Source organism: Psammomys obesus, unplaced genomic scaffold (assembly GCF_907164565.1).
Source record: "Psammomys obesus unplaced genomic scaffold, mPsaObe1.curated_primary_1811, whole genome shotgun sequence".
Taxonomy (NCBI): Eukaryota; Metazoa; Chordata; class Mammalia; order Rodentia; family Muridae; genus Psammomys; species Psammomys obesus.
In genome coordinates this window covers 7,175,245-7,199,380 of record NW_026596057.1, presented here as the reverse complement: position 1 = coordinate 7,199,380, position 24,136 = coordinate 7,175,245, and the positions used below count along the sequence as shown (strand labels likewise).

The 24,136-nt window shown below is 39.8% G+C and overlaps 1 protein-coding gene across 1 annotated transcript in view; it reads right to left on the bottom strand.

Moving 5' to 3' along the window:
* The window catches only part of Mroh9 (maestro heat like repeat family member 9), a 57,164-nt gene that overhangs the window by 8,390 nt on the left and 24,638 nt on the right, over positions 1–24,136 (bottom strand). The window contains exons 7-18 of the mRNA XM_055624382.1: positions 22,043–22,178; positions 20,011–20,132; positions 14,753–14,902; positions 12,211–12,365; positions 11,100–11,265; positions 10,137–10,282; positions 9,011–9,148; positions 6,858–6,978; positions 6,513–6,650; positions 4,145–4,321; positions 223–375; positions 13–129 (exon numbers count right to left, since the gene is read on the bottom strand). Of these exons, the coding sequence (XP_055480357.1) occupies positions 13–129; positions 223–375; positions 4,145–4,321; positions 6,513–6,650; positions 6,858–6,978; positions 9,011–9,148; positions 10,137–10,282; positions 11,100–11,265; positions 12,211–12,365; positions 14,753–14,902; positions 20,011–20,132; positions 22,043–22,178 (1,719 nt within the window). The remainder of the gene's footprint in view (positions 1–12; positions 130–222; positions 376–4,144; positions 4,322–6,512; positions 6,651–6,857; positions 6,979–9,010; positions 9,149–10,136; positions 10,283–11,099; positions 11,266–12,210; positions 12,366–14,752; positions 14,903–20,010; positions 20,133–22,042; positions 22,179–24,136) is intronic.

The following is a 24,136-nucleotide window of genomic DNA, read 5'->3' as shown; positions in this document are numbered from 1 at the left end:
AGGACTACTTACCAGGTTGTTGCAGATGCTGAGAACCACTGCCTCAAAATCGTAATTTTCCTCATTGAGCAGATATACTGTTGACCACTTTAGTTGTGTAACGCAGATAGTTAATGTGTATCTACAAGCCTGAGAGACAGGAACACTCAATGAGGCTTGCTTTGCCCTAACGTAAAACACTGTGATAGTTTTAATTAAGAGAAATAGGATCAAAGTGTTTACATTCACAATTCTTGTTTCCTTAGACTCCAAAAACAGTATCAGGGGCACAAGGCTTCCTAGGATTATGTGGTTCAAACTCCAGTTGTATTGATTCATATCCACAATCAATTCACCAAAATGCCGAATGGCCATGCACTGAATGCCACCATTAACCTGGAACATCGCACACAAGAAAGGGTTATTTGAGCATATAAGTGCTACTTTCTTAATGGTGGTATATATGCATGGTATATAAATGGTATATATTTATGTGATACATACATATATTTATATATACATATATATTTATACGATATATACATATATAACTACATAAAGATTGGGCTTGCTAGTGCTTCTTTTAATTTTATCACCATTATTCACAATGGCCGTTATAAGCGTCCTTTACTAGATGAATGAACACATAATTTGAGACATAATAAAAACAATAAAGATTATCACTATAACAATATGGCTAAACCAGGAGGCCATTACACTGAGTGGACTCAGCCAGGGATAGAAAGGAATGCTTCCTGACCTCACTTACATGCTGTATCTCCAATTTGAACTCATACAAACAGAGGCTGGGGATTGCCTGGGGTGGTGGAATGAAAGGCACATTGACTAACAGATACAAAATTTCAGGTAAAGGAGAAGGATATGTAGATTTCATGTATAGCATAAGTGGCTATACTTAATAATGTATTTTGCCCATGAAAATTGCGAGGAGGTCATATAAAGGTACCCACCCTCAAACGTATGCTAGGTGATGGTTGTATTATTTGATTTAATAATATCACAATATGCATTCTTAATATATGAAGTTTTATTTTTTAATATACCTTAAAGTGTTTCCTTAATAAAACATTGAAGCTGGACTTAACAGGACTTATAAATTGGACTCCATTTTTGTGGTCTTTTTGTTTCATTTTGTCTTGTTTTGGTATTTTTTGTCTTATTGGCTTTATTTTTTGTTTTACTTTTTTATTAAATTTTTATTTTTTATATTAATTAGTTTATTTACTTTGTATCCCAGCTGTAGCCCCCTCCCTCACTCCCTCCCAATCCCACCCTCACTCCTTTCCTCTTATTACCTCCCTGTCCCTCTCTAAGTCCAATGTTTTAATTTTATTTTGATTTTGAGAGACAGAAAGAGAGAGAGAGAACTATGAAGCTGGGTAGGTAGGGAAGATCAGGAGGAGTTGGGAGAGGGGAGAATATGATCACAATGTTTTATAGGAAAATATTTTAAATAAAAAGACATGATTCAGATTGAGTAACAAGCAAGTTATTTAAATTTAGAAAAATAGTAGTTAATAACACTTAAAAAGTATGAACTAGGATAATCTGTGTAAGGCAGAGGTCATTCTATAAAAGCACTGAGTTATATAGACATGTTGTGGCCAATGCTAGAACCCCAACAGAACTCTGCAGCCTGGCACACAATTTGTTTTCCAAGGAGTGTTTGGACCAAGCAGGGAAATAGAAGGAGTTTGCACTACTGCAACAAAGAGGGAGAGGCTAATTTAAAAAAATTACATCAACTCATGTTAAGGAACCATTTATGATTTCATCTTGAATATATATTTAAAACATACCAACTACTTCATAGGCTATGTAACTTTCTGTGAATATTGAACTCTCTCTGTCTCCGTTTTCTATGTGGAAAATCAATAAAACGAGAAGTCTCAAGATGCACAATTTTCCGGTGAAATTTTGTTTAATTAAAATTTTATCTCTCCTGTACAACCTTTGTTCTTGTTGATGATTAGGTTTTTATTACTAACAGTGTAGATGTTCTCATTTTATGGGTACAGTTTTCTGTGATGCTTATGTTATCTTTCCTCACACTTGTCCCCTAAGCTATAAAATCTTACTTTCATGGACTGTAGATTTTAGTATGATTATCCTGTATTATATGGTTAATATCCACTTAAAAGTGAATGTATATCATGTGTGTCTTTCTGCTTCTAGGTTGCCATTATCAGGCCAAGAACTTCTGGCTAGACAGATCATACACCCTAAGGGAACACCTAATAATTCTGCTGCTAAGTGGGCATAGTATTAAAACAATTAATAAATACTGAGGTTCTCTAGAGTTTAATTCCTAGATTTGACCTTAAGACTTTCTCTGATTAACCTGTAAATTTCAACAAAGGTTCTTTGTCTTGAAAGAAAAGCTTGCTTCTATCCTTTTTAAAATATTATGTACCATAATTGTTCTTAAGTCCTGCCAGTCTTCCACTTTTCTATATACCCTTTTAATTAATAAAAATCCATTGAAGCTATTGAAGAGCAACTCTGCGATTAGTTTAGGCTAAGAGTTTCGGTTCTGTGATGTATCAGTTTTAATGCTTATTTACTCAGCATTATGAACTGTGTTCGTTATCAATAAGTGGTGTTGCCAGGAAAACTTTCCCAGATAGTAATTAGAGTCAGTTATCAGGAGTCTGGTTTATAGAAGGCCTCCCTAGTTGTTCAACTCCTTTCTCCCTCACATCTTCTGTGTTTACAGTATGAGTCTTTTCCTATGGCAACATTAACGTGTCTAGTGGCAAAGAAAACAAAACAAGAGGTTGGGAGGGAGACCTGTTGGAAAGATAAAGGAAAGGCTGGATGTATTTAGTATTTAGCCATGTTTCATTGTATTCATCGGTGGTTCTCAACCTGTGGTGGTGACCCCTTAAGGGGGTCAGCATACCAGATATACACATTAAGATTCATAACAGTAGCAAAATTACAGTGGGGTCACCACAACATGAGGAATTGTATTAAAGGAATGCAGCATTAGGAAGGTTGAGAACCACTGGTAGAACATTAATGAAATTCTCAAAAATAAAGAAAAAAAATAAAACAAGACAAAGTCTTATATGTCAATAACAAATATTTATGTGCGGTATTGCACAAATCAACTTTATAATCATGTAGCAAAATTTTTAATAGGGCGTATTTTAATGAGCGAAGTAATATGGAACCGGGAAAAAAATTCTTCAAAGCAAAATCTAAGTGAAGGAGAATTTGTAAGTCCTTACTCATTCACAAATCACTTTCCAATGAAAGGGTTATTTATGTCTTTGACAGGTTCATATATGAGAATGATGAATTTCAGTCATTTTTGCCTCCTGTAATTTTCTCATCTCTTCTCCCTCTGCTCAAATCCCTTTTTACCTCAACAATCCTCCTTATACTTTTTTTTAATTTTTTAACTTAATTTTTTTATTTTTATTAATTACAGTTTATTCACATTGTATCCCCCCTGTAGCTCCCTCCTCCCCTCCCAACCCCACCCTCCTTATACTTTCATGTCTCATTTGTGTAGTTGTCCCTAGGTTTACTTGAAGTTGCTTGCATGAATGTGGGTAGGAGGTTTCTTCCTGGATCATGGGCAGCTTATCAGTGACTCTGCCGCTGAAGAAAGTCCCACCCGTTCCTCTAGACACCATTAGTTGTCATTATTCCCTCAGGGAAGGGCGGGGCCTTCTGAGACCTTTCTCCTTCCATTACAATATTGACAAGCTCAATCTCCTGTAGATCTTTGTGGATATCTACAGCTTCAGTGAGTTCGTGGTTTGGTGGCCATGTCATGTCCAGAAGACATCATTCTTTATACTCCATTCTCTGGCCTTTGCAGTCTTTTTCACCCTCTCCTATGTGATGTTCTTTAACTCTTGGAGGAGCGAACCTTGTGATAAACAACTTCTGTGTGGGTCTTACACATGCACCAAGACTGAAGAAATCTCTATCTCACCAGGATATCAGAGGTAGAAGAGGGATTTACACCCAGGTCCACTGTTAATCAATGTATCAACTAAGCTGAAATTTATCCAGGGACAGAGATCTGTCTCATGCTGGCTTATTCCAGGATATAAGATCACCTTGACACTTGGGGCTTAACCGAACAACAAAAACTAAGTTTTACATCTAACCACATCACGCCACTCACATGATCCATCAGAGGGTAGTAGCTGGAAGCAATCCTGATACACACTGTGGAGTAGATAGCCTTGTCCAGTTTGCTCAAAATATTTCGAAGGGTGAGCATTGCCCAGATGATAACGGTGTGCTCTTTGGAAAGAAAAGCATCCAGGACTGGGAGTAAGAGGTTGCAGACACTTTCTATCTATGTATAAAAGGAAAGAAAATGGTAGAAGTTAGGGGACAAGAAGATTGGGCTGATCATCACTGTGTACACTTCTGCATTTAGCATGCCAACATACAAATCCTTTTTAAAACTGTGAAAGGTTTTGCAAACTAAACGTTTTAAGAAGTCATTTTTTTCCTTTTTTAATTTTATTTTTTTATTTTAACTTTTATTAATTACACTTCATTCACTTTGTATCCCCCCATAAATCCCTCCTTCCTTCCCTCCTAATCCCACCTTCCCTCCCCCTTCTCCATGCATGCCCCTCCCCAAGTCCACTGATAGGGGAGGTCTTCCTCTCCTTCCTTCTGATCCTAGTCTATCAGATCTCATCAGCAGTGGCTGCACTGTCATCTTCTGTGGCCTGGTAAGGCTGCTCCCCCCTCAGGGGGAGGTAATTAAAGAGCAGGCCAATCAGATTATGTCAGAGGCAGTCCCTCTTCCCATCACTATGGAACCCACTTGGACACTGAACTGCCATGGGCTACATCTCATTGTTAAAAATTAATTACGTAAACGTATAATTAATTAAAATAAAAAGTAGTTTTAAAAGTGATTGATTCTAAAATCTTTTGCTAATAAGTATTTTATTATTTTCTACTCTGTTAAGGCTATTTATGTGTGTGAATAGTTGGGATGTTAAATAGAGTTATATTATGCAATTCTGCCCAGTCCCATTTTTAATAATATGCATTTGATATATTGAACCTAGTCATGGAAAGATTGTTTATACTTGAAATTTTTGATCTTGTTTTTTCAGAGTTGTTATTAACTATTTACCAACATATCCAATAGTGTGGGCTCTAAATATGAAGGTGAATTCCTTTATAGAGGCAGAGCCCTAGAGGCGGATCAGAGCCAAAAAGAACAGAAGGGGAAGGAAAAGAGAAATGGGAGCCACCAAAGAAGAAAAAGAATAACTTCAAGTGTGTGTGTATGTGTGCGCGTGTGCGCGCGTATACACACACATATCTTTATAGTTATCTCTATATCATCTATATCTATATATTTATATGTGTATCTATTCTTAAAGATATAAATGGTAAGAATTAAGGACTGAATCAGTGGTTCAAGATACCTTTGTCACTTTAGGAAGTTGGATCTGTATTGTTTCTCCATTACTGTCTTCCTAACTTTGGCATAAAATTTCCCTGTTATAAACAGAATGGAAAAAAATTTTGGGCAAAGCAGCAACTTTTTACTAAAAGAGTAAAAACAAAGCCTCTTTTGACTTGTATGTTTTGTTTAGAGCAGACGGACCACAGCTCATGAAATTCTCGATGCAAAAATGGGCATCCACCAACAGAGAGGCTTGAAGGCGTTAGACTGTGGTCAACAGATAAATGAAGATTTATTATTGGATTAATTATTAAACCAACAATGATTTGTGATATGCAAACAGTTTCAGAATTGTGCAAAATACTTTGATATTTGGAGTTATAAGACACGGGGCCCTGATTAAATTTATTTGACCTGGAAAGCTACTCCCATGAGTCTGTGGTAAACAACTAAAGACAGTGACTCTCATTGTCACCCGAGGACCTAGAAAGACAGAGCAGTGGGCCCCAACCCAGATTTCTCTGGTTCTGCGTGCTTGACGTGGGTGTAACGATTTGTATTTGTAACACATTTCCAGGTGACTCTGATGCCGGTGGCTCAAGGACCATACTGTGAGTATCAGTGTTGTAGAATGTTGCATAAGTGCTCCTGGATGAGGTGGCGCTCAGAGGGAGGAGGCTGCTGAAGAGTAGACTCTTCAGTGAAGTGTGACTTGAGCAGATCATCAAAAAAGGACAAAAAATGCAAACGCATATGTGTGAAGGGATGTGTCACAAGTGGAGGGAAGAGGTCCAGTGCATAGCCCAAGAAAGATCAATGAGCACACAAATATGGAGATGGAATGGACAGGTGTTTATGATTTAAACTGTAAGAAGGGCATTTACTCTGAGAAACGATGATGAATCAATCGTAAGCATGACGTAATTTTGTGGAAAAATTATGAATAAGGTGATAAAAACCACTAAGTTGATTTGCATCCTCTCTATTCTCTTGCGTTTCAGAATGTGATGGTTTTAGCTGTACAGAAACTGGAAAAGCACCAAGGTTTCATTACAAATACTGAGCAGTAGCAAAACATTCAGTCATGACGCATGACATTACCCATACATACTTCACTGAAAACTGGTGCCATGCTGGCAATTTTCTGGAGACTCATTTTGCTAACTGAAGAGTTAGAATCATTAATCCAGTTCCTGAAGAGGACCGCAAATTCTTCTGGCAATGATTCCTTGAAGAAGTTGTTCAGAAGCTTCAAAAAAATGCAGTTAATAGATCAATGAATAGAGACAGGACTCCTCCCTGCCTCCCTTGTTGACTTCATATATCTTAGCCTTTCTTAAATTTTTATGAGAGAAGCACTTAAGAGAGGGAGATGAGATGCTGATGGTTTGATTTAAGTATATGCAAGGAATGGCAATGAGAACTCAGTTGGTCACAATCTACTATTAAAACTCACTTCTGCAAAAAATATTATTGTGACGATGCTGTCTTCTGACCTCCTAGGACCTTCAACTGCAACCTTGTAAACATAATGCAGGGTCTCTGGAAACTGTGGAAAGTTACATTCACTGAGAGTTCTGTAACAGAGTAGGAGCACAAGGAGCCAAGTTAGCTAAGAGGAAAAATATTCTGCATTAGCAAGTACAGTGAAAAGGATTCAGTTGTTACCTGCATACTATTGACTATCCACATCAGAAAGAAGCTTATTCTGAAAAATTCACTAGTCTAAGGTAAACTGCAGCACGACTACAAAGTCTACTACATAGGCTCTAGAGAATTATGCAAGCCTGTGTCTCAGCAATAATTTTTTCCTTCTCATAACTCCCTTTTCTTTTCTCTCTTATTTTTTCCACATTAAGAGAAGCCCCATTTTTGCATAAGCTACCACTAGTCCTTGACCAAAGAGAGAAGAAATAGATATCTAAACAACAATCCAAAGCTATATGTCATCTTTGTGGATCATGTTCTTCCTTTTGAGGATGACTTCGATTTACTCCAGGGAAGAGATAGTAAGCTCCAATTCACTGAACCATTTCCCAGAAACACTTAGGCAGTGACAGGCTTAGACTTGACTTCATAAACTGTCCTGAATCCAATCAGAAGAGGTAGGATATTGAGAGATCATATGACTACTTTCCATTTCAAACTTCATATCCTTTTGCTAAAACTGAAAATTGTGCATTCAAACCACACAGAACTCACAAATAACAAAGTTTCACCTTCCAAAGGATGTTTCTGCTAGTCTGTGGACCACACTTTGAGTAGTACTAAGAGCAGAATTCTGCTTAACTAGTAAGCACTTATAGGGTGCAAATGTATCATATTTTTACAATAAAATATATTAATCTCACATTTGACACAATGTGGGAAGTTGCTGTTAAAGGAGCTATCAGTGGGTGCTGGGCTGCCTGGAGGGTGATGGGCCTCATTTTGTAGTCTTATGAAGAGCTTAGATAATCTGAAAAGTATCTGTGCCTGTATTGGATCATGTTTTAACGGACCCTGTCTATATTCTCCCTGCATTCCCCACCAATGAAAACATCTGTTTTTGAAGTTGCAAAGGTCTAGTTTTTCAGACTCTATAAAGATAGAAATTTATCTCCCTACATAGTCATACTGCAGGAGTTCATGGAGTTGTGGGATTCTCCTCAGGACCCCTTCTTTCTCCAAACATCTACGTAGTTAAAGTTGGTAAAAAAAAAAAAAAAAAAAACACCAAATTTGAATTATAAAATTTACTTGTTATATTAATTATTATTAAACAATATATCTAATATATTAATAAAGGCTACTTATTTTGAAATGACGAAAGTCATATGACATGGCTTCTTTTTTATCTTTTGGTTTTGCCTATTTCAAAAAATAATCTAAATAGATATAGTTTTCATTAAAAAAGATATGTTCCTAAAGTCCATATGCTCATTCAACACTAGTTTCAGAAGCCCCTGAAGCTCACAAGCACAGAGTATTCTCTGGGCTGGTCACAATTACAAATTGTCTTTCGTGTCACAAAGCCCTTGGTCTGGTCTTAATTTTTTGTTATTGTTGTTCAGAAACTCTGATCCCTATAATCAGAAGGCTTAAATGAAAACAAGCTCAACAACAATAACAAAAACCCAAAACATTTCTAGTGTAGAAAAAAAACAAAAAAACAGAAAAAAAACCTCTTCTGTTATATTTTCTGGAAAGTGTTTGGCTTGTTGAGTATAGATGTTTGCTAGACTTCTCTAAAGTTGGAGAGCACCTGACACTTCCGAATGTCCGCAGAACAGAGATAATCTAACATCAGAGAGGACAACATCACATTCGCTTTTCATTCTTGGTATGTGAAAGAGAATACTGTAGTATGAGTGGGTGTGTATGGGTTTGTCAATTGAGGGGAGTAATGCTAGGGCTCTCTGTATCATTAAGTAGGAGGAAAAGAAAGGGGAAGTTATCTCAGAATAAATCTGAGACTCAAATCATCAAAAAAAAAAAAAAAAGCAGAAATCAAGTTTCAATGTAGACTATTAGGAAAAGTTAAGAAAATTTACTCCTGTATGAGACACCCGAAGATGATGGAGATGATGCGAAGGAGAGTCAGGGTTCTACCGAGCCCTCCATTCTTACTTAGCGATCAGTTGGATTCCATACTGGTGATCCATGACTTGAGAAAACTGGTCCCAGAAATTTTTTTTCTCCAGAGCTTTATCTACTTCTTCTAGTCCAGAAGAGTTCAGTAGAGCCTTCAGGGCATCTCTTACATAGCTGATGTCCAGAAGAGAGCAGACATTACGGTAGCAGCCTACACACAGCTAAGTACACACAACTTGCCTTTCCATTCCATCTTGGGAAAGGCATGGCTTTAGAGAGAGGGCTACTTCAGAGGAAGGTATTTGTTAAGTGATATCCATCTTTCCCAATGAACAGTGCATGAGGTTAAGATAAAATGGTTGCGCATATAATCCATGTTGGGTCACATTAACAGCTTACTGTCTTCCACAGAAATGTACTGACTTGGCAGAACTCTCAATTCCCTTTGGAGGATAACCTAAATAAGCAGGACAGGTTTCTGTCTCCTGGGGTATGGTTTGGTATGTGTCTTTTTTTTTTTTAAAGGACAATGAATATATTAAATACTTTAATGAGATTGGTTTGTTCTGTTTAGCTTAGATAGTCATATCAGACACGGCAAACGGCCAACAGTTGTACCAAGACTTCCCTTTCAGGGCAGGGAAACTAACTCTCTTGCCCAAAAGGAAGTTGTGAACTTTGCCCTGAAACAGAGGACTGATGCCATACCACCCGCAGCCAAATCTTCTGCCCTCACCCATATCACATCCATCTCAAATTGTAAGACAGCCTTCAGTTTACTATGAATATTTGTGCACAGTGTTCTGTTTGTTATTTGCATCTGCAATAACTCTGAGACATTACTCTTAGGGAATATATGAATAGCAGAACTCATGCTCCTTTCTGTTTCTTCCTCATCCCACTTAGGTGACTCAGATGCAACGGGGATCAACGGTGTTCTGTGCTAGAGACTCTTTCTATGTGGTCCACATATGGATGGCGGAGCCTAGTGAATGGTCGTGTATCCTGGGGAACTACTCTCCTGAAGACACTCTACTCTTAGAGAAGAGAAAACAGATAAATGAGAACAGAGCCTCACACAGGCTTATAGCACGTCCCACATAAACCCAAGGGAGTCTCTGGATGCGTATCTCCCACTTAACCAGAAACTGAATTCTCTTACAGAGGTCTGTCCTGTTCACTGTCTTTTAAATGCTGACTGCAGTAGAAGAGTTGAAGCATGAGGGCCATCAGGAACTCAGGGAATAACTTGGCCACCACTTTACTATAAGAAGCCACAGGTAGGAATGTGCACAGGGCCTGACATGCCTATAAAAGAAGGGAAATGGAGTTTTAAAAGAGGCGACTGTCTCCCTTCAAACATTGTCAGTCATACAGAGGCCAAGAGTGGCCGCACGCTTTCCCAGTCTCCTTCAGCATGCGTGTGCAGTCACTCAGCCGCACCCACTAAGTCAGTCGTGAAGCAAGCAATGGACCAAGCTTTCTTGGTAATGAGATTCCAAGGCACTGTTCATGGTTCCATTCCAACTGCCAAATTTGTGAAAAGGAAGCTGGTCCTCAAGGAGGGCATAAATCCCAAGATCCCCTTCCTATGTGGCCATGAGGAATAGTCTTACTAGTGAGCAAAGTCTTCTTTAAGCTGGTGGTTCTCTCTCTCTACAGTTACATACAATTTTGCCTTTGGCAGTTCCCTCAGGTTGTTCTGCCTTCTTGCCATATCAGCCTCACTTCCATCATGACCAGACTTTTGCTCTGATCTCTGCCTTTCCAAGATGCATATGAATATTACCTTGGATCAGCCTAGGATTCTGATTTTAAGTCCTTTTGGGATGGAGGTGAGCCGTGTCCAACTTACTTTCAACCATCCCGCCATCTTTTTTCCCTCACAAGTACCGCTTTGTATTTCTTTTGACCTCAGATGTGCATGTTTGTTCTTTGTCTCTTATTTTAGGAGAATGCATGCCCTGTGATCAAGATGTGGCCTACACTGAATGTGTGTGGGATGGATGGATGGATGGATGCAGGAGCGAGAACTGTGCCAAGGAGGCGGAGCTTCATCTATGCAGATAGGAGTTTCCTGATGAGGAAGACAACACGGACTGCAAAAGCTCATGGAGTCATTTACCGCCACAGGCATCATGTTGATGGCATCCAGGGAGAAGCGTCTTCTCTCTATCAGGGTTTCCTCCATCTCCCCAGGCTTCCCTTTCAGTATTGACAGGATCGTCTTCAGCACTTGGGGTGCCACAGTTGAGTCAGCACTGACTGCTTGCCACATCGTCAGCAGAATACTGCAAACACAAGATGTGGAGAACCACTTTTACCATTCCTCACAGCCAGGAGAAGAGAGGCGACACCTAGATCCCCCAGTTATGAGCTGTAAAAACAGAACCATGTGACTTTCCTAATCTCTTCTAATGTACCAGTTAGAGTTGTACTGACTTGTGGACTCAAAGTAACAGGGCTTTGTTCTTTGACAGTTCCGGCCCCGTTCTAGGTGAATTTCAGATGAACAGTTAATGGGCAGGAAACTCTCATTCAGTTTTAGTAACTTTTAGAAAAGATTTATGTTTTTAGTTGTGTGTGTGTGTGTGTGTGTGTGCGCGTGTGTGCGCGCGTGCGTGCGTGCACTTGCCATGTGGGTACATCTGGATGACAGAAGAGGGCACTGAATCCTCTGGAGCCAGATTTACAGGTGGCTGGAAGTCACCCACTCTAAGTGCTGGGAATTGAACTCTGATCTTCTGTAGGAGCAGCACTCCCTGAGCCATTTCTCTGGCCCTTATTTTGGTAATTTAATTTTTTCTCTATTTTATTGGTGGGTATAATAGCTTATGTCTGTTCTTTATAAATAAGAAAAAAAACTCTAAGTTTGAAGCTTTTTCTCAAGGGGAAAAAATGAGTAAATTAACAATGGGCAAAAATAAGCATTATCTCTTTTTGAAGAAAGCTTGTTTGGGTAAGATTTGTAACAGAACACAATTACCCCCCCAATAGTGGCATTAATAAAGTCTTAGGGTCCTACTGTGTGCTAAGCATTGAGCAAAGTTGCATGTGACAAATGATCCTCTTTAAACCGTACAGCCAGCTTGGATGATGCGAAACTGAATTTCTTTTCAGAAAAGGCAATTGGGCCTAACTACAAGAGAGAAAGACTGGAACTCAGCCCATATGACTGCGGAGCTTGTGGACAGGTGTGTACAGTGGGGCAAACTGGGGGAAGGGGTAAGCCTTACTTGTCTACAGGGACCCGGAAATCCATGAGGTGGAAGATGACCTTCTTAGGGGAAGTGTGTGTCAACAGGGTGATAATGCGCAGCATGACATCCTTCATGATGTGGTCAGAATTCCCGGAGAGCTGCTCGTAAATGTCATCCAGAATCTTCGACACCTGGAAGAGGAATTTCGTAGGTCAACGCAAGCGTTGTGTTCCTTGTTCACCTTTAAAGCGGGCTATTCCACAGCTACAGGAATTCAGCCTTTATGGCAATTAGCCTACAAAGAAGCGGTAGCGTAAAGTATGCTTACATGATCGTAATGCAAAACACTTACTGAGGTCAGGAATAAAGTAATGTGCTTATGGATATTGGGAAAAAAGGCTTTAAAAAGGTAGCTGGGTTGAAGTGATAACATTGTTAATGCCCATTCTGTTCTGCCTCTCCTTGGTTAGTGATTTGCTGTAGTAGAAGGTAATTTTAGACATCCAGTTTTCTGTCTGACCTCCCTTCCTTGCCTCCAGTGATGTCCCATGGCTTCTTCTAGGCTCCCTGAGTGCTCTTTCCTATTCTCTTGGAGGACTCCGTTTAGCTAAGGAGATGACCATGGGCCTCCATTTCCCTGGTGTTCGACCTGTGGAATGCTCAGGAGCACTGAATGCCTTCCGTGAGGTGGCACTTTGCCTTGCCTGCTTTCTGAGTTTGAATGACTTGTCTTAGTCTACCCTCTTCCACAGCGCACAATCGCATCAGGAGAGGGGATGTGAGTTCTGTGTGTCTATCGCCACCAGGGCTGTATTTGTGAGTATGTGTCCCGGGAATCTGTGACCTAAGGAGATCTGTGTTCAGAAGGTCTGAAGCTTGGATTTGTCATCTTGAAGACGTCAATTAATCTTTGACATCGAGTTTTATAATTCAAGCCCAATGATGCAATGGCGCACAGGAAATCCTTGTAACATGTGAGGCTAGCGTGGTTCCTGCAATGCCAGTTACTTGTAATATTTACAGTACAGGACATGGAGAAGCTCAATGGGAAGATGAGCTAAATATGAGAGGCATCCAACTGAATCTCCTGTTACTTAGCTGGACAATAATGACCTAGAAGGAAAAAAAATAGGGTGTTATGCTCTAAGTATGTCTCCCAAACGTCCTGTTAGAAACTTTACTCTTGACATGCAATTCTGTGTGTGTGTGTGTGTGTGTGTGTGTGTGTGTGTTTGCTTGTGCAGGTGCACATGGAACCCAGAGGTTGATGTCATAAAGATTTTCCTCTACCATTTCTTTACCTTATGTTTTTGAGATAGGGTGTGTTTAGCCTAAAGCTTACTATTTTTGATAAGCATAGGAGCTCCGGGAATCCACTGGCCTCAGCCCACCAGTGATCCAGTGATAGAATTATAGACTCACTCCACAGGGTCTTGCTTTTATCTGGGCTCTAGGTATCAAACTCACGTCTCCAGGATTGCTTAGCAAGCCTTTTACCCACAGAACCATTTCACCAGCTTGAGATGTGAAGCCTTTAAGAGCCGGCTAGGTCCTGGCGGTGGGGTGTGTGTGTGTCAGTGCTCAAGAGTGGTTATTATAGTTTCATAATAACTGTGGGAGTAGGTTTCTGATGAGAGGTTGAGTTTGGCCCCTTGTCTTGCAATGTTCTCTGGCCTTTCCTACTTCTCCCATGAGATGATACAAGGACAGCAGAGTCTTCCCAGAGTCAAGGACTGTAAGAGATGAAATTCTATTCACTATAAATTATCCGTTCTAAAGACGTTCCATTATAGTGATACTACAGCAACCTATGGATTCTTTTCAATCTTTCCTTATTTGTCAGTGTGTTGAAGGCAGAGAATATTAGTAAGACATGATGGAAATAAAAACAGTTGGGCTAGTTTTATGTAGCTTCTGGTAAAAACTTACCTGCATATTCATGTATGAACTACACTATGCAAATTCCATTATTTTGTTGATTCTGTATTTATTGTTAGGGTCGCAATTATGTCACTATTCAATGTACATTTGAACAGAATATGCTAGTAATAAAAAGTAAATTTTCTTACTTATTAGACAACTAATAGCAAATAAGAAATGACATAAAAATTGAGAGAGGATGGCCATAAAGTAAAGGGAATAACTATGGAGCTTATGAAGATCTTAATCTTTTTGAACCTTGAAGGAGACATAGTTCTATTCCTCCATGTTGTATTGGGTTGCACAAATTCATTAGCTAGTGCAATGCTGATCTGAGAGTCCTTGAAAATGTTATGTAAGTGCTACATGGGAGATTTCAATTACAAAAGTATTTGTTATTAATACATTTCTCTTTAAATAACCAATAACGTAAAAATAAATTTGAATGTTCTAATTTAACATGATTGTTAAATGAATATTTATTAGAACCTTCTCTATAATTTCCCCCATTTGAAATATTTCACAAAAGCTTCAGCCACTTAAAGTGACTCAAGGAATGAAATCTATAGACGGGGATACAAAGAAACAGATAACAAAGCTGAATAATGCACTCTTGAGAGCATACTTTGTTCTTCTTAGGTGTTGTCAAGCGCATTACCTTGTTTATCTTCTGGGCGTGATACTCCAAAGTCAACCTCAGTAAGTTTCCAGCCTCAACTACTGTTCCGGTGTCTTGAGAGGAGAGTTTTTTCAGGAGAGTCCACACAAAGTCAGTCAGAAAGTGGGGAAGTAGTATTTGTCCCACACTCTGAAACCAAAAGGATGTTTGTGACCACCAGTGTAAGCAAGACAGCAAAGCTGAGATACTTCAGGGGATCTCTGGACCAGGAGGGAGAACACGACATTCTCAAGCTATGGAAGTGCTTTATTTATTAAAAAATGACAAAAATTGTGCTTGTGGTAGTGCTTGTGTAATGATTATCAAAACCCAGGTATGAACCCCTGCCCAGATATAGCCCATCACAGCTCAGTAGCCAAGTGGGTTCCCTAGTTAGGGGAACAGGAACTGTCTCAGACATGAACTCAATGGCTGGCTCTTTGACCTCCCCCCCTGCAACCCGAGGGAGGAGCAGCCTTGCTAGGCCACAGAAGTGGACATTGTAGCCAGTCCTGAAGAGACCTGATAAGCTAGGGTCAGATGGAAGGGGAGGAGGACCTCCCCCATCAGTGGACTTAGAGGGGGAAGGAAGGAGATGAAGGAGGGAGGGTGGGATTGGGAGGGAAGGAGGGAGGGGGCTACAGCTGGGCTACAAAGCAAACAAACTGTAATTGATATAAAAATAGTAAATAAAAAAAAGAAACAAACAAACAAAACCCAGGTATTGTATAAAACTTATCTTCTGCTTTCAAGACAATTTCAGTGTCCAAATATTACCATGAATGTCTTCAACAGAGTGAGAAAGAAATGTAGTACATAGAAGTTGCTGGAGGAACTAGGATGAAAAAGTTAAGGTGATATGAAAGTAAACATCTTCTTTTCAGTGAAAGAAAGATGAGAGAGAGAGAGGGAGGTGAGGCAGAGACCAAGACAGAGAAAGAAAGGATGAATGACTATGAACAAATGTAGAGGTTCTATACGCCCATGACTGAGGTCCAATAACTGCCATGTAAACAATTCCTTTTTGAAGTCAGAGGCTAGCCACAGACTCTAAGACAAAGAAGATGGAAGCAGAAAATACACATGTGCCACAACATCTCTTTGTATGCACCAGATGCCTCTAATCTCATCAATAAAAAGTTTTTTCTTGCTCTCTTTAAAGGGCTGGAGTACCGCAGCTGGATAGTGGCTCAGGAGTTGGGACCACTTGATGCTTTGGCAGACGACCTGGGCTCTGTTCTCAACACCCACATGGTGGCTCACAATTACCAATAACTTCAGTTCCAAGAGATAGGATGCCTTCTTCTCACCTCTGTAGGCACCAGGAATGCATGGGGTGTACTTAAAGACATTCAGACAAAACACTCATTTTTTTTTAAAGAGATGAATTACTGTTTTGTTGTTTTGTTTTTGTTTTTGTTTTGCTCAATAAGGCATGTCTGAGGTTGGAGCAAGAGTAGATTTCTCCCATTCCTGCACCCCTAGCCTGTACCATCTGTACAGAGAACTGAGGGATGATAATGGGGGAAAGCTCTGGAAGAAATTCAAAGGAGAACTATGGCTTGTAGGTAAGTGATGGCTGTAGTTTGCCCTACTCGAAGAAAACCAGATTTAATTGTAAAACTTAAATCTTAAATACCACTGGGAGTGATAATTTCGTCATTAAAATATTTGTTTACTCAATATTTACTCTTCTTTCTACCTAAAATTACAGAGAAAATAAATTCTCAGTGAAACCTAGAGCAGGTATTAGAAGTTATTTGTCTTATAAAGCTATGGTTATGACAGTAGCCACAGTAGCCAAATTAGAGTTTGTGGGGATTGTGAGGAGATGGTTCAGTTGGTAAAATGATTGATATGCAATCATGGACCTGAGTTTGGATTTCCTGCATCCATGTAAAACCTGGGGGTTGGTGATGTGTATCTGTGAGCTCCATGCTTTGGGTTGGAACAAACAGGTAGATCCTTAGAGACACTGATCAGCCAGTCTAGCTGAATCAGTCAGCCCTAAATTCTTAAGAAATAGAGAATCCATTGAGGCAGACGCCTGATCTTAACTTTTGGCCTCCGTGTGTGATCACACAAGGGTCAATGCACCTCCCTTACATGTGGAGAGAGAGAGAGAGAGGGGGGAAGGGAAGGGGAGGGAGGGAGAGAGGAGTTTGCTTTACCAGGAATACACTCTCCACAGAAGATCACCTGGAATCTGGAGATCTTCATCTGTTTATTATTGTTACACTACAGTGTTGCCTGTTCCAGATGCTACTTAATTTAACGGCTGCAAAATAGACTATAAATGAAGACTTCATAATCTGCCATGAATTTCTCATGTTAAACGTGGTAGTTAAAAAGAAAATAACTCTGCAAAATCCCACCATGTCTTGGGGTGGTTAACAGGAAGACCCACCCCTAACTGAGGAGCTATTGACATTTGACAGCTGCTGGGAGAGGAATAGTCAGTTTTCTTTAAGAGTATGACCTCTGGAAGGTCAACTACACTCCAGGAGAGGCTTCACACCCACAAGTAAATGAACAAAACAAACTGTATTTTTAAATTAAAAAAAAAAAACAAAGAAGGTACAAGGTTGGGTGGGGAGGGAAATGATAGTGGATCAGAGTTGGAGGAGGGAGAGTAAATGTGATCGAAATTCATTGTATGGAATTCTCCAAGGATAAAAATATTTAAAATCATGTCTGTGAAGAACCCCCATTTTTAAATTTCTATGAGTGAGGTTATTGGTTCACAGTGTGTGAAGCTTTTATGGTGAGTGATAGGTCCATGATCCTCTGTGGATTGTACATAAAGTCCTGCCCTCACAAACTGTTAGTGTAGAAAAGGGGAGTGACTGGCTTACAACTACCTTCCTGCTCAATACAGTCTTCAAAATTTAGTGCTGTTTCGTACCCAGCTGGCCCAGTGGGCAACCTTGCTGCATGTTCTTTGACCTTGCCTGTGATCTCTTGAATGCCTTGGTACAGCTTTGTGTTCTGCTGGTCCACATGTTGGGGTTCTTGTTAGAACCTTGGGTTCTACTCTTGAGGCCTCCCTCTATGCTGTCTAGTCATTGCCCTTCCATGCCTTGTTAACCATGAACTCTCTGGTTTAACAACAAGAAACTGAATAACAGATTCTAAAGACATGAGTCTGAGGCACTCGAGTCCAAGGATTTCTAAACCTGATAGACACTGAACTCAGATGAGAGAGGATTTAAACCCAGAGGTGTTGATAGTAAGTCTCATGAGCCACCGGAGGAAAGGCAACAAGAAGAATGCTAGTCTCAGATTCAATAGCCCAATCCTGGTGCTCAGGGTTCTATCCTCTGGCATTGCACTGGAAGGAAGAGTGGGTGGATGAAGAAGGGTTTCCTTGTAAGCTTGCATAGATCCCCAGATTTCTTATGGAAATGGATATATTCATACCCAACCAGCCTTGTGAGTTTTGAGATCACGTGTGTAGGAAAACCCTTTGTCTTTGTAAAGATGCACCATCAGGTTTACGAATATTACAAACACATGAATAGTATCTTTTGACCATATATTCCACTTAAACACTTTGCTTTGTCATGTCCTTACCCTTCCACAATTCTAACCATGCCAACCATGGAAAGACAACCACTGCTCTGTTTATGGGGTTTGGAGGGAAGAATGAATGCCCTCAATCTTCTCATCGTAGGAGAGAAGCTAACCTGAGGGTCCTTCCCAACTACACTGCAATGTTGGCTCAGTATGTATGTCTGAAAGTTAATTCACTTGATAGCCCAACCCAGGCCCAATGCTGGGGAGAGCCTCGCAAGGATTTAGTTAAAAAGTGTCAACTGTGAACAATGAAAGAGCATATAGATAGAATTATAGGGCTTACTGGTTTTTCTATATTAGGTTGGAGTAAAAATTATTTGCTTAATGTAAAGAGGGTTTTCCACCCTTTCACCTTAAGAACAGGGTATCTCTATGCAACTCAAGTTGGCCTTGAACTTGCCACTCCAATGTTTCAGTTTCCTCAGTGCTAGGATTATAGGCATGTATAAGCATGTAAAGGCCTTTATGTATAACTTCATGGTTGTTAAAAATCTAACTTGCAATGTCATCCTGATATTTGTATGTGGGGAGTTATCACATTTTAGAAGAGACTTAATTGTTGACTCCAAGTTTTCTGTCAAAAACGTGGAAGTTACCTACATATAGAAGTATAACTATTGCTCTCCTTGTGGAGTTCCTGTCCTCTCCAGATCTTACAGTTTCCCACTTCTTTCATAAGATTCCCTGAACTCTGCCCAAAGGTTGCCCATAAGTCTCAACATCTGCATTGATAGTCTGCAGGGCAGAGCTTTTCAGAGGTCCTCTGTGTCAGGCTCCTGACTTGTTCCCTCTTTTCTCCTTCTTCTGATGTCCAGCCTCTTTGCCTTTCTGGATAGAAATTGAGCATTTTAGCAAGAGTCCTCCCTCTTGATTAGTTTCTTTAGGTGTAGAGATTTTAGTAGGTTTATCCTATATTATATGTCTATATGAGTGAGTATATACTGTGTGCATCTTTCTGCTTCTGGGATAGTAACAGAACCAAAAAATCTGAGCACAGGGGTCTTTTCTGAGACTAATACTACAACCAAGGACTATGCATGGAGATAACCTAAGACCCCTGCACAGATGTAGCCCATGGCAGTTCAGTATCCAAGTGGGTTCCATTGTAATAGGAACAGGGACTGTCTCTGACATGAGCTGATTGGTCTGTTCTTTAATTACCTCCCCCTGAGGGGGAAGCAGCCATACCAGGCCAGAGAAGAAGACAATGCAGCCACTCCTGATGAGACCTAATTGACTAGGATCAGAAGGAAGGAAAAGAAGTCCTCCCCTATTAGTGGACTTGGGAAGGGGCATGCATGCAGAAGGTGGAGGAAGGGAGGGATTGGGACAGGAGGAGGGAGGGAACCACAAGGGGGATACAAAGTGAATAAAGTGTAATTAATAAACAAAAAAAATAAAAAAAATTTAAAAAAGTATAACTAAGAAGCGGCTATGTGTTTTATACTTTATAACAAGTAGTATATTTTAAATTGCTATGTTTGAGGACAGTATATATGATTCTTAAGTGGCATGAAACTTAGGAAACCACGTTCTCTGTGAGCCATCCAGCCATGTGTCTTTCTAAGCTAAGAAAAGAATACTTATTTATCAAAAACATTAACTTTGAGGAAATAAATTACCAGTAAGGGCAATGACACATTTAAGACAAACTACACAGGACAAAGCTGGAGCTAGGGTACCTGTGCAATTTTGTTTCTGTCTCCTTGTGCAACCATGGTTACTAATTCAATATCAGACATTATCATCTTGGGGTTACTGGATTCATCATTCAGCTTAGTAGATCTGTTTTTGACAGCGTTGGCTGTGTCAAGGAAAGGAATATAAGGTTTTCATTGGACCACTGTTTTCACGTAAGAGGTTACTCCTAGTTTCTTACCCAAATTTGGATGCCTACAATATTCGGCACTCTCCCTTCCAGTTTAATGGCAGGGAAAAGAACTCTGATCACCAGGATTGGCCTACAATTACCCAAAAACCCCACTTATGGTTTATTCCCATACTAGCTTTGGGTGGCATGGATCCAGAATTTGTAAAGTGCTTAAATGAGGCTGTGCTTAACACTGGCCATCTGAGTTTTCTCTCTTCTTGTCCCCATGGTCATTGAAAAAAATCCATCATCCCTTCTTCCTTTTTTTCTTTCTGTTGCCTTGTTATTTCATTTTTATCTTTGTTTACATATCTGAAATAGTCTTGACTGAATTCGTTTTTGGAAGGTCTTTTTTGGTTTTTAGAGAACAATAAGATGTTAATTTTTCTTTCTTTATTTCATTGCCTCAAACTTTGTTTCTGATGAGAAATATATTATGCATAAATCTTTATTTTCCATCATTTTTAATTTAATATTTTAAAAATCTTTATCTCTGGTGATAAAAATTTTAATTGAGATACTTCTTTATTGTGGTACTTTTTGGTATTTATAATTTATACTTTTTGGTGCTTTATTAAGTTTTCTGGGTCTATAAGTTGTAGTTTTTATAAAATTTATAAAATGTAGCCATTGTTCATTGCTCAGTTCTGTTTAACCATTGATAATTACTATTGCTGTAGTCTCAAGGAACATTTTATCTGCAGTGTCTATTGTTAATTCCTGTCCAAGTGTTTCTGTAAAAGTTCAGTATAAATTTATGGATTTCTCTCTGTCTCTTCTCTCTTTTTTTCTTGCCAGCTTCCCCACTTTCTCTCTTTTCTTCCCACTTGGTTTATACAATCTGGCATGGCATCAGACTCATGCCATAGCCTCCTAAGTAGTGGGACAATTTGGGTCTTTTCAAAAATTTCTGGGTCCCTACTTACCATGTTGACATTTTTATGTAAGTAAAATATAGTTGTAACAATTGTTTTTAATGTCCCTCTATACTAGTTACATGGTTTGATAAGTTTTGGCTGGTTTCATCCTCATAGTGGGTTATATTTTCCTCTTTCTTTTCATGCCTGATATTTTCTTTCTTGTTTATTTTTCCTTAGAGATGGGATCTGACTGCATAGCTCAGTCTGGTTTTGAACTAAAAATCCTCTTCCATATGGCCTTTTTGAACTCAAAAGCCCTATTCCTGATGGGCTGCACCTGATGGTGCTGGCTGCACCATCATTTTTACTGGATGCCAGGCATTCTTAAATTTGTCTTGTTAAATGCTGGGATGTTCCTATTCTTAGAGGCAGTCTTCAGCTTTGTTCTGGTGAACAACTAAAGTATTAGGAACTGGTTCCCTTGATTGCGATTAGCTTGTGCTTTAAAACCTTAAATGACAAACAGCGTAATCTGAGGACAGCTTTTCTTCCTAATAAGACAAAATCCTTCCACATCACTTGTGAGCTATGAGATTTTAAATTCTAACGTAGCTGTATGGGCACTCAATTTAGCCTTTGTCAACTCCTCAACTCTTTCTTTGTCATAACCATTACAGGCAAAACATGCCTTTTCTAATTTCTCTCTCCCTGTTCCTGTTACTACCACTGCTTCCATCCTTATCCCCACCATTAATGTTCAACAATAACCCAGATCTTGAAGCTATAAAGATCTTTAAGTACCAACTATTTAATTACCAAATTTCCTTGAAAATACTTAAATCATTTTCAAAGCCATATTTTGGAAAACAAAGTCATGGATTTTGGGGTAGGATTTACAAACAAAGCAGACATAGAGGCTTCCTCAAAAGTCAAATGATTAGAACAGGTTCTTAATAAGAGAAAAAGATGGCGAGCTGCTCTTACGGTTCTGACACATGGCAATGTAGAGGACGTAATTCATCCCGGCCAGCGCTTCCTGTGCGATTGAGGGGTCGCTATGGGAACACAAGAGTGAGAGCTCTGCTGCCAGGAGACCTAAACACGGAGCATCGATGCTTAGCTAATTGGAAGATAAAGGAGTAAGTGTGTTAGCTTTGCACAATCGACATTAGAAATTTGTATTAGATTCTCTTAAGTAGTAAAGGAACACTGAGCAGCGATTCTCAACCTGTGGGTCGCGACCCCTCCGCCAGCCCTCTAGTTCCAAAAACCGTTTACATTACGATTCATTAACAATAGCGAAATTGCAATTATGAAGTAGCAACAAAAGTTATTTTATGGTTTCTCATCACAACATGAGGAACTGTATTAAAGGGTGGCAGCATTAGGAAGGTTGAGAGCCACTTAGGGTTTTAAGAACCTGTTTCTACAGAACCTGGCTCTGCTGGTGAGTCTCAGCTTCCTGTTCTGTGAAATGAAAGCAAGCAAACGCTGCCTTTGCATAAGGTGCTGTAAGGACAAGAGATAATGTAGGTTCAAGTTGCTAGAAAATTGCTTGAAGTGATAGCAATTCAAGGCTGATTTATATGTCCTAATCTAGGTAGAAATCAGTATGTGTCAAATGCCTACTGTGAAGAAGTGAGACTGCCATAGGCTGAGGCCTTTGGGGATCTCTGTCTGTGTTCAGCACAGAACTGAATTTTGGAAAAGCTTTACCTTTCCCATGTGAAACACTTGAAATGACTCTATGAGTGAAATGTGAAATGATTTTCTTCCTAGAGCTGGTTGACTCTTGCCAGAGAAATTAATTTTTGAAGCTCCACAAAATACCATGTATGTCTTTCTGCTTCTGGGATACCTCACTCAGGATGATCTTTTCTAGTTCCCACCATTTGCCACCAATCTGGAGCTTGAGGTAGCACAATTGTCTGAGAAAGCACCAGATTGATTTCCAAAGTGGTTGTACAAGCTTACATTCCTACCAGAAATGGAGGAGGGTTCCCCTTTCTCCACATACTCTCCAGTATGTGTTGTCACTTGAGTTGTTGATCTTAGCCATTCTAATGGGTGTAAGGTGAAATCTCAGGGTTGTTTTGATTCACATTTCCCTGATGGCTAAGGATGTTGAGCATTTCTTTTCTTTTCTTTTTACTTTAAAATTTTTTATTAATTATGCTTTATTCATTTTGTATCCCCACCGTAGCTCCGTCTCTCCTCCCCTCCCAATCCCACCCTTCCTCCCCCTTCTCCACCCATGCCCCTCCCCAAGTCCACTGATAGGGGAGATCTTTCTCTCCTTCCTTCTGATCCTAGTCTATCAGGTCTCATCAGGAGTGGCTGCATTGTCTTCCTCTGTGACCTGATAAGGCTGCTCCCCCCAAGGGGGAGGTGATCAAAGAACAGATCAATCAGTTCATGTCAGAGACAGGCCCTATTCCCATTACTATGGAGCACATTTGGGGACTGAGCTGCCATGGGCTACATCTGTGCAGGGGTTCTAGGTTAACTCCATGAATGGTTCTTGGTTGGGGTATCAGTCTTAGAAAACACACCTGGGCCCAGATTTTTTGGTTCTGTTGCTCTCCTTGTGGAGCTCCTGTCCTCTCCAGGTCTTTCTATCTCCTACTTCTTTCATAAGATTCCCTGCACTCTGCCCAAAGTTTGGCTATGAGTCTCAGCATCTACTTTGATACCCTGCAGGATAGAGCCCTCTGTGGTAGGCTCCTGTCCTGTTCCCTATTTTCTCCCTCTTCTGATGTCCATCCTCTTTGCCTTTCTGAATGGGGATTGAAAATCTTAGCCAGAGTCGTCCTTCTTAATTAGTTTCTTTAGGTGTACAGATTTTAGCATGTTTATCCTATATTATATATCTAATATCCACTTATGAGTTGAGTATATACCGTGTGTGTCTTTCTGCTTCTAAAAAAAACCTCACTCAGGGTGATCTTTTCTAGATCTCACCATTTGCCTGCAAATTTCATGACTACCTTGTTTTTTATTGCTGAGTAATATTCCATTGTGTAGATGTACCACAATTTCTGTATCCATTCCTCAACTGAGGGGCATGTGGGTTGTTTC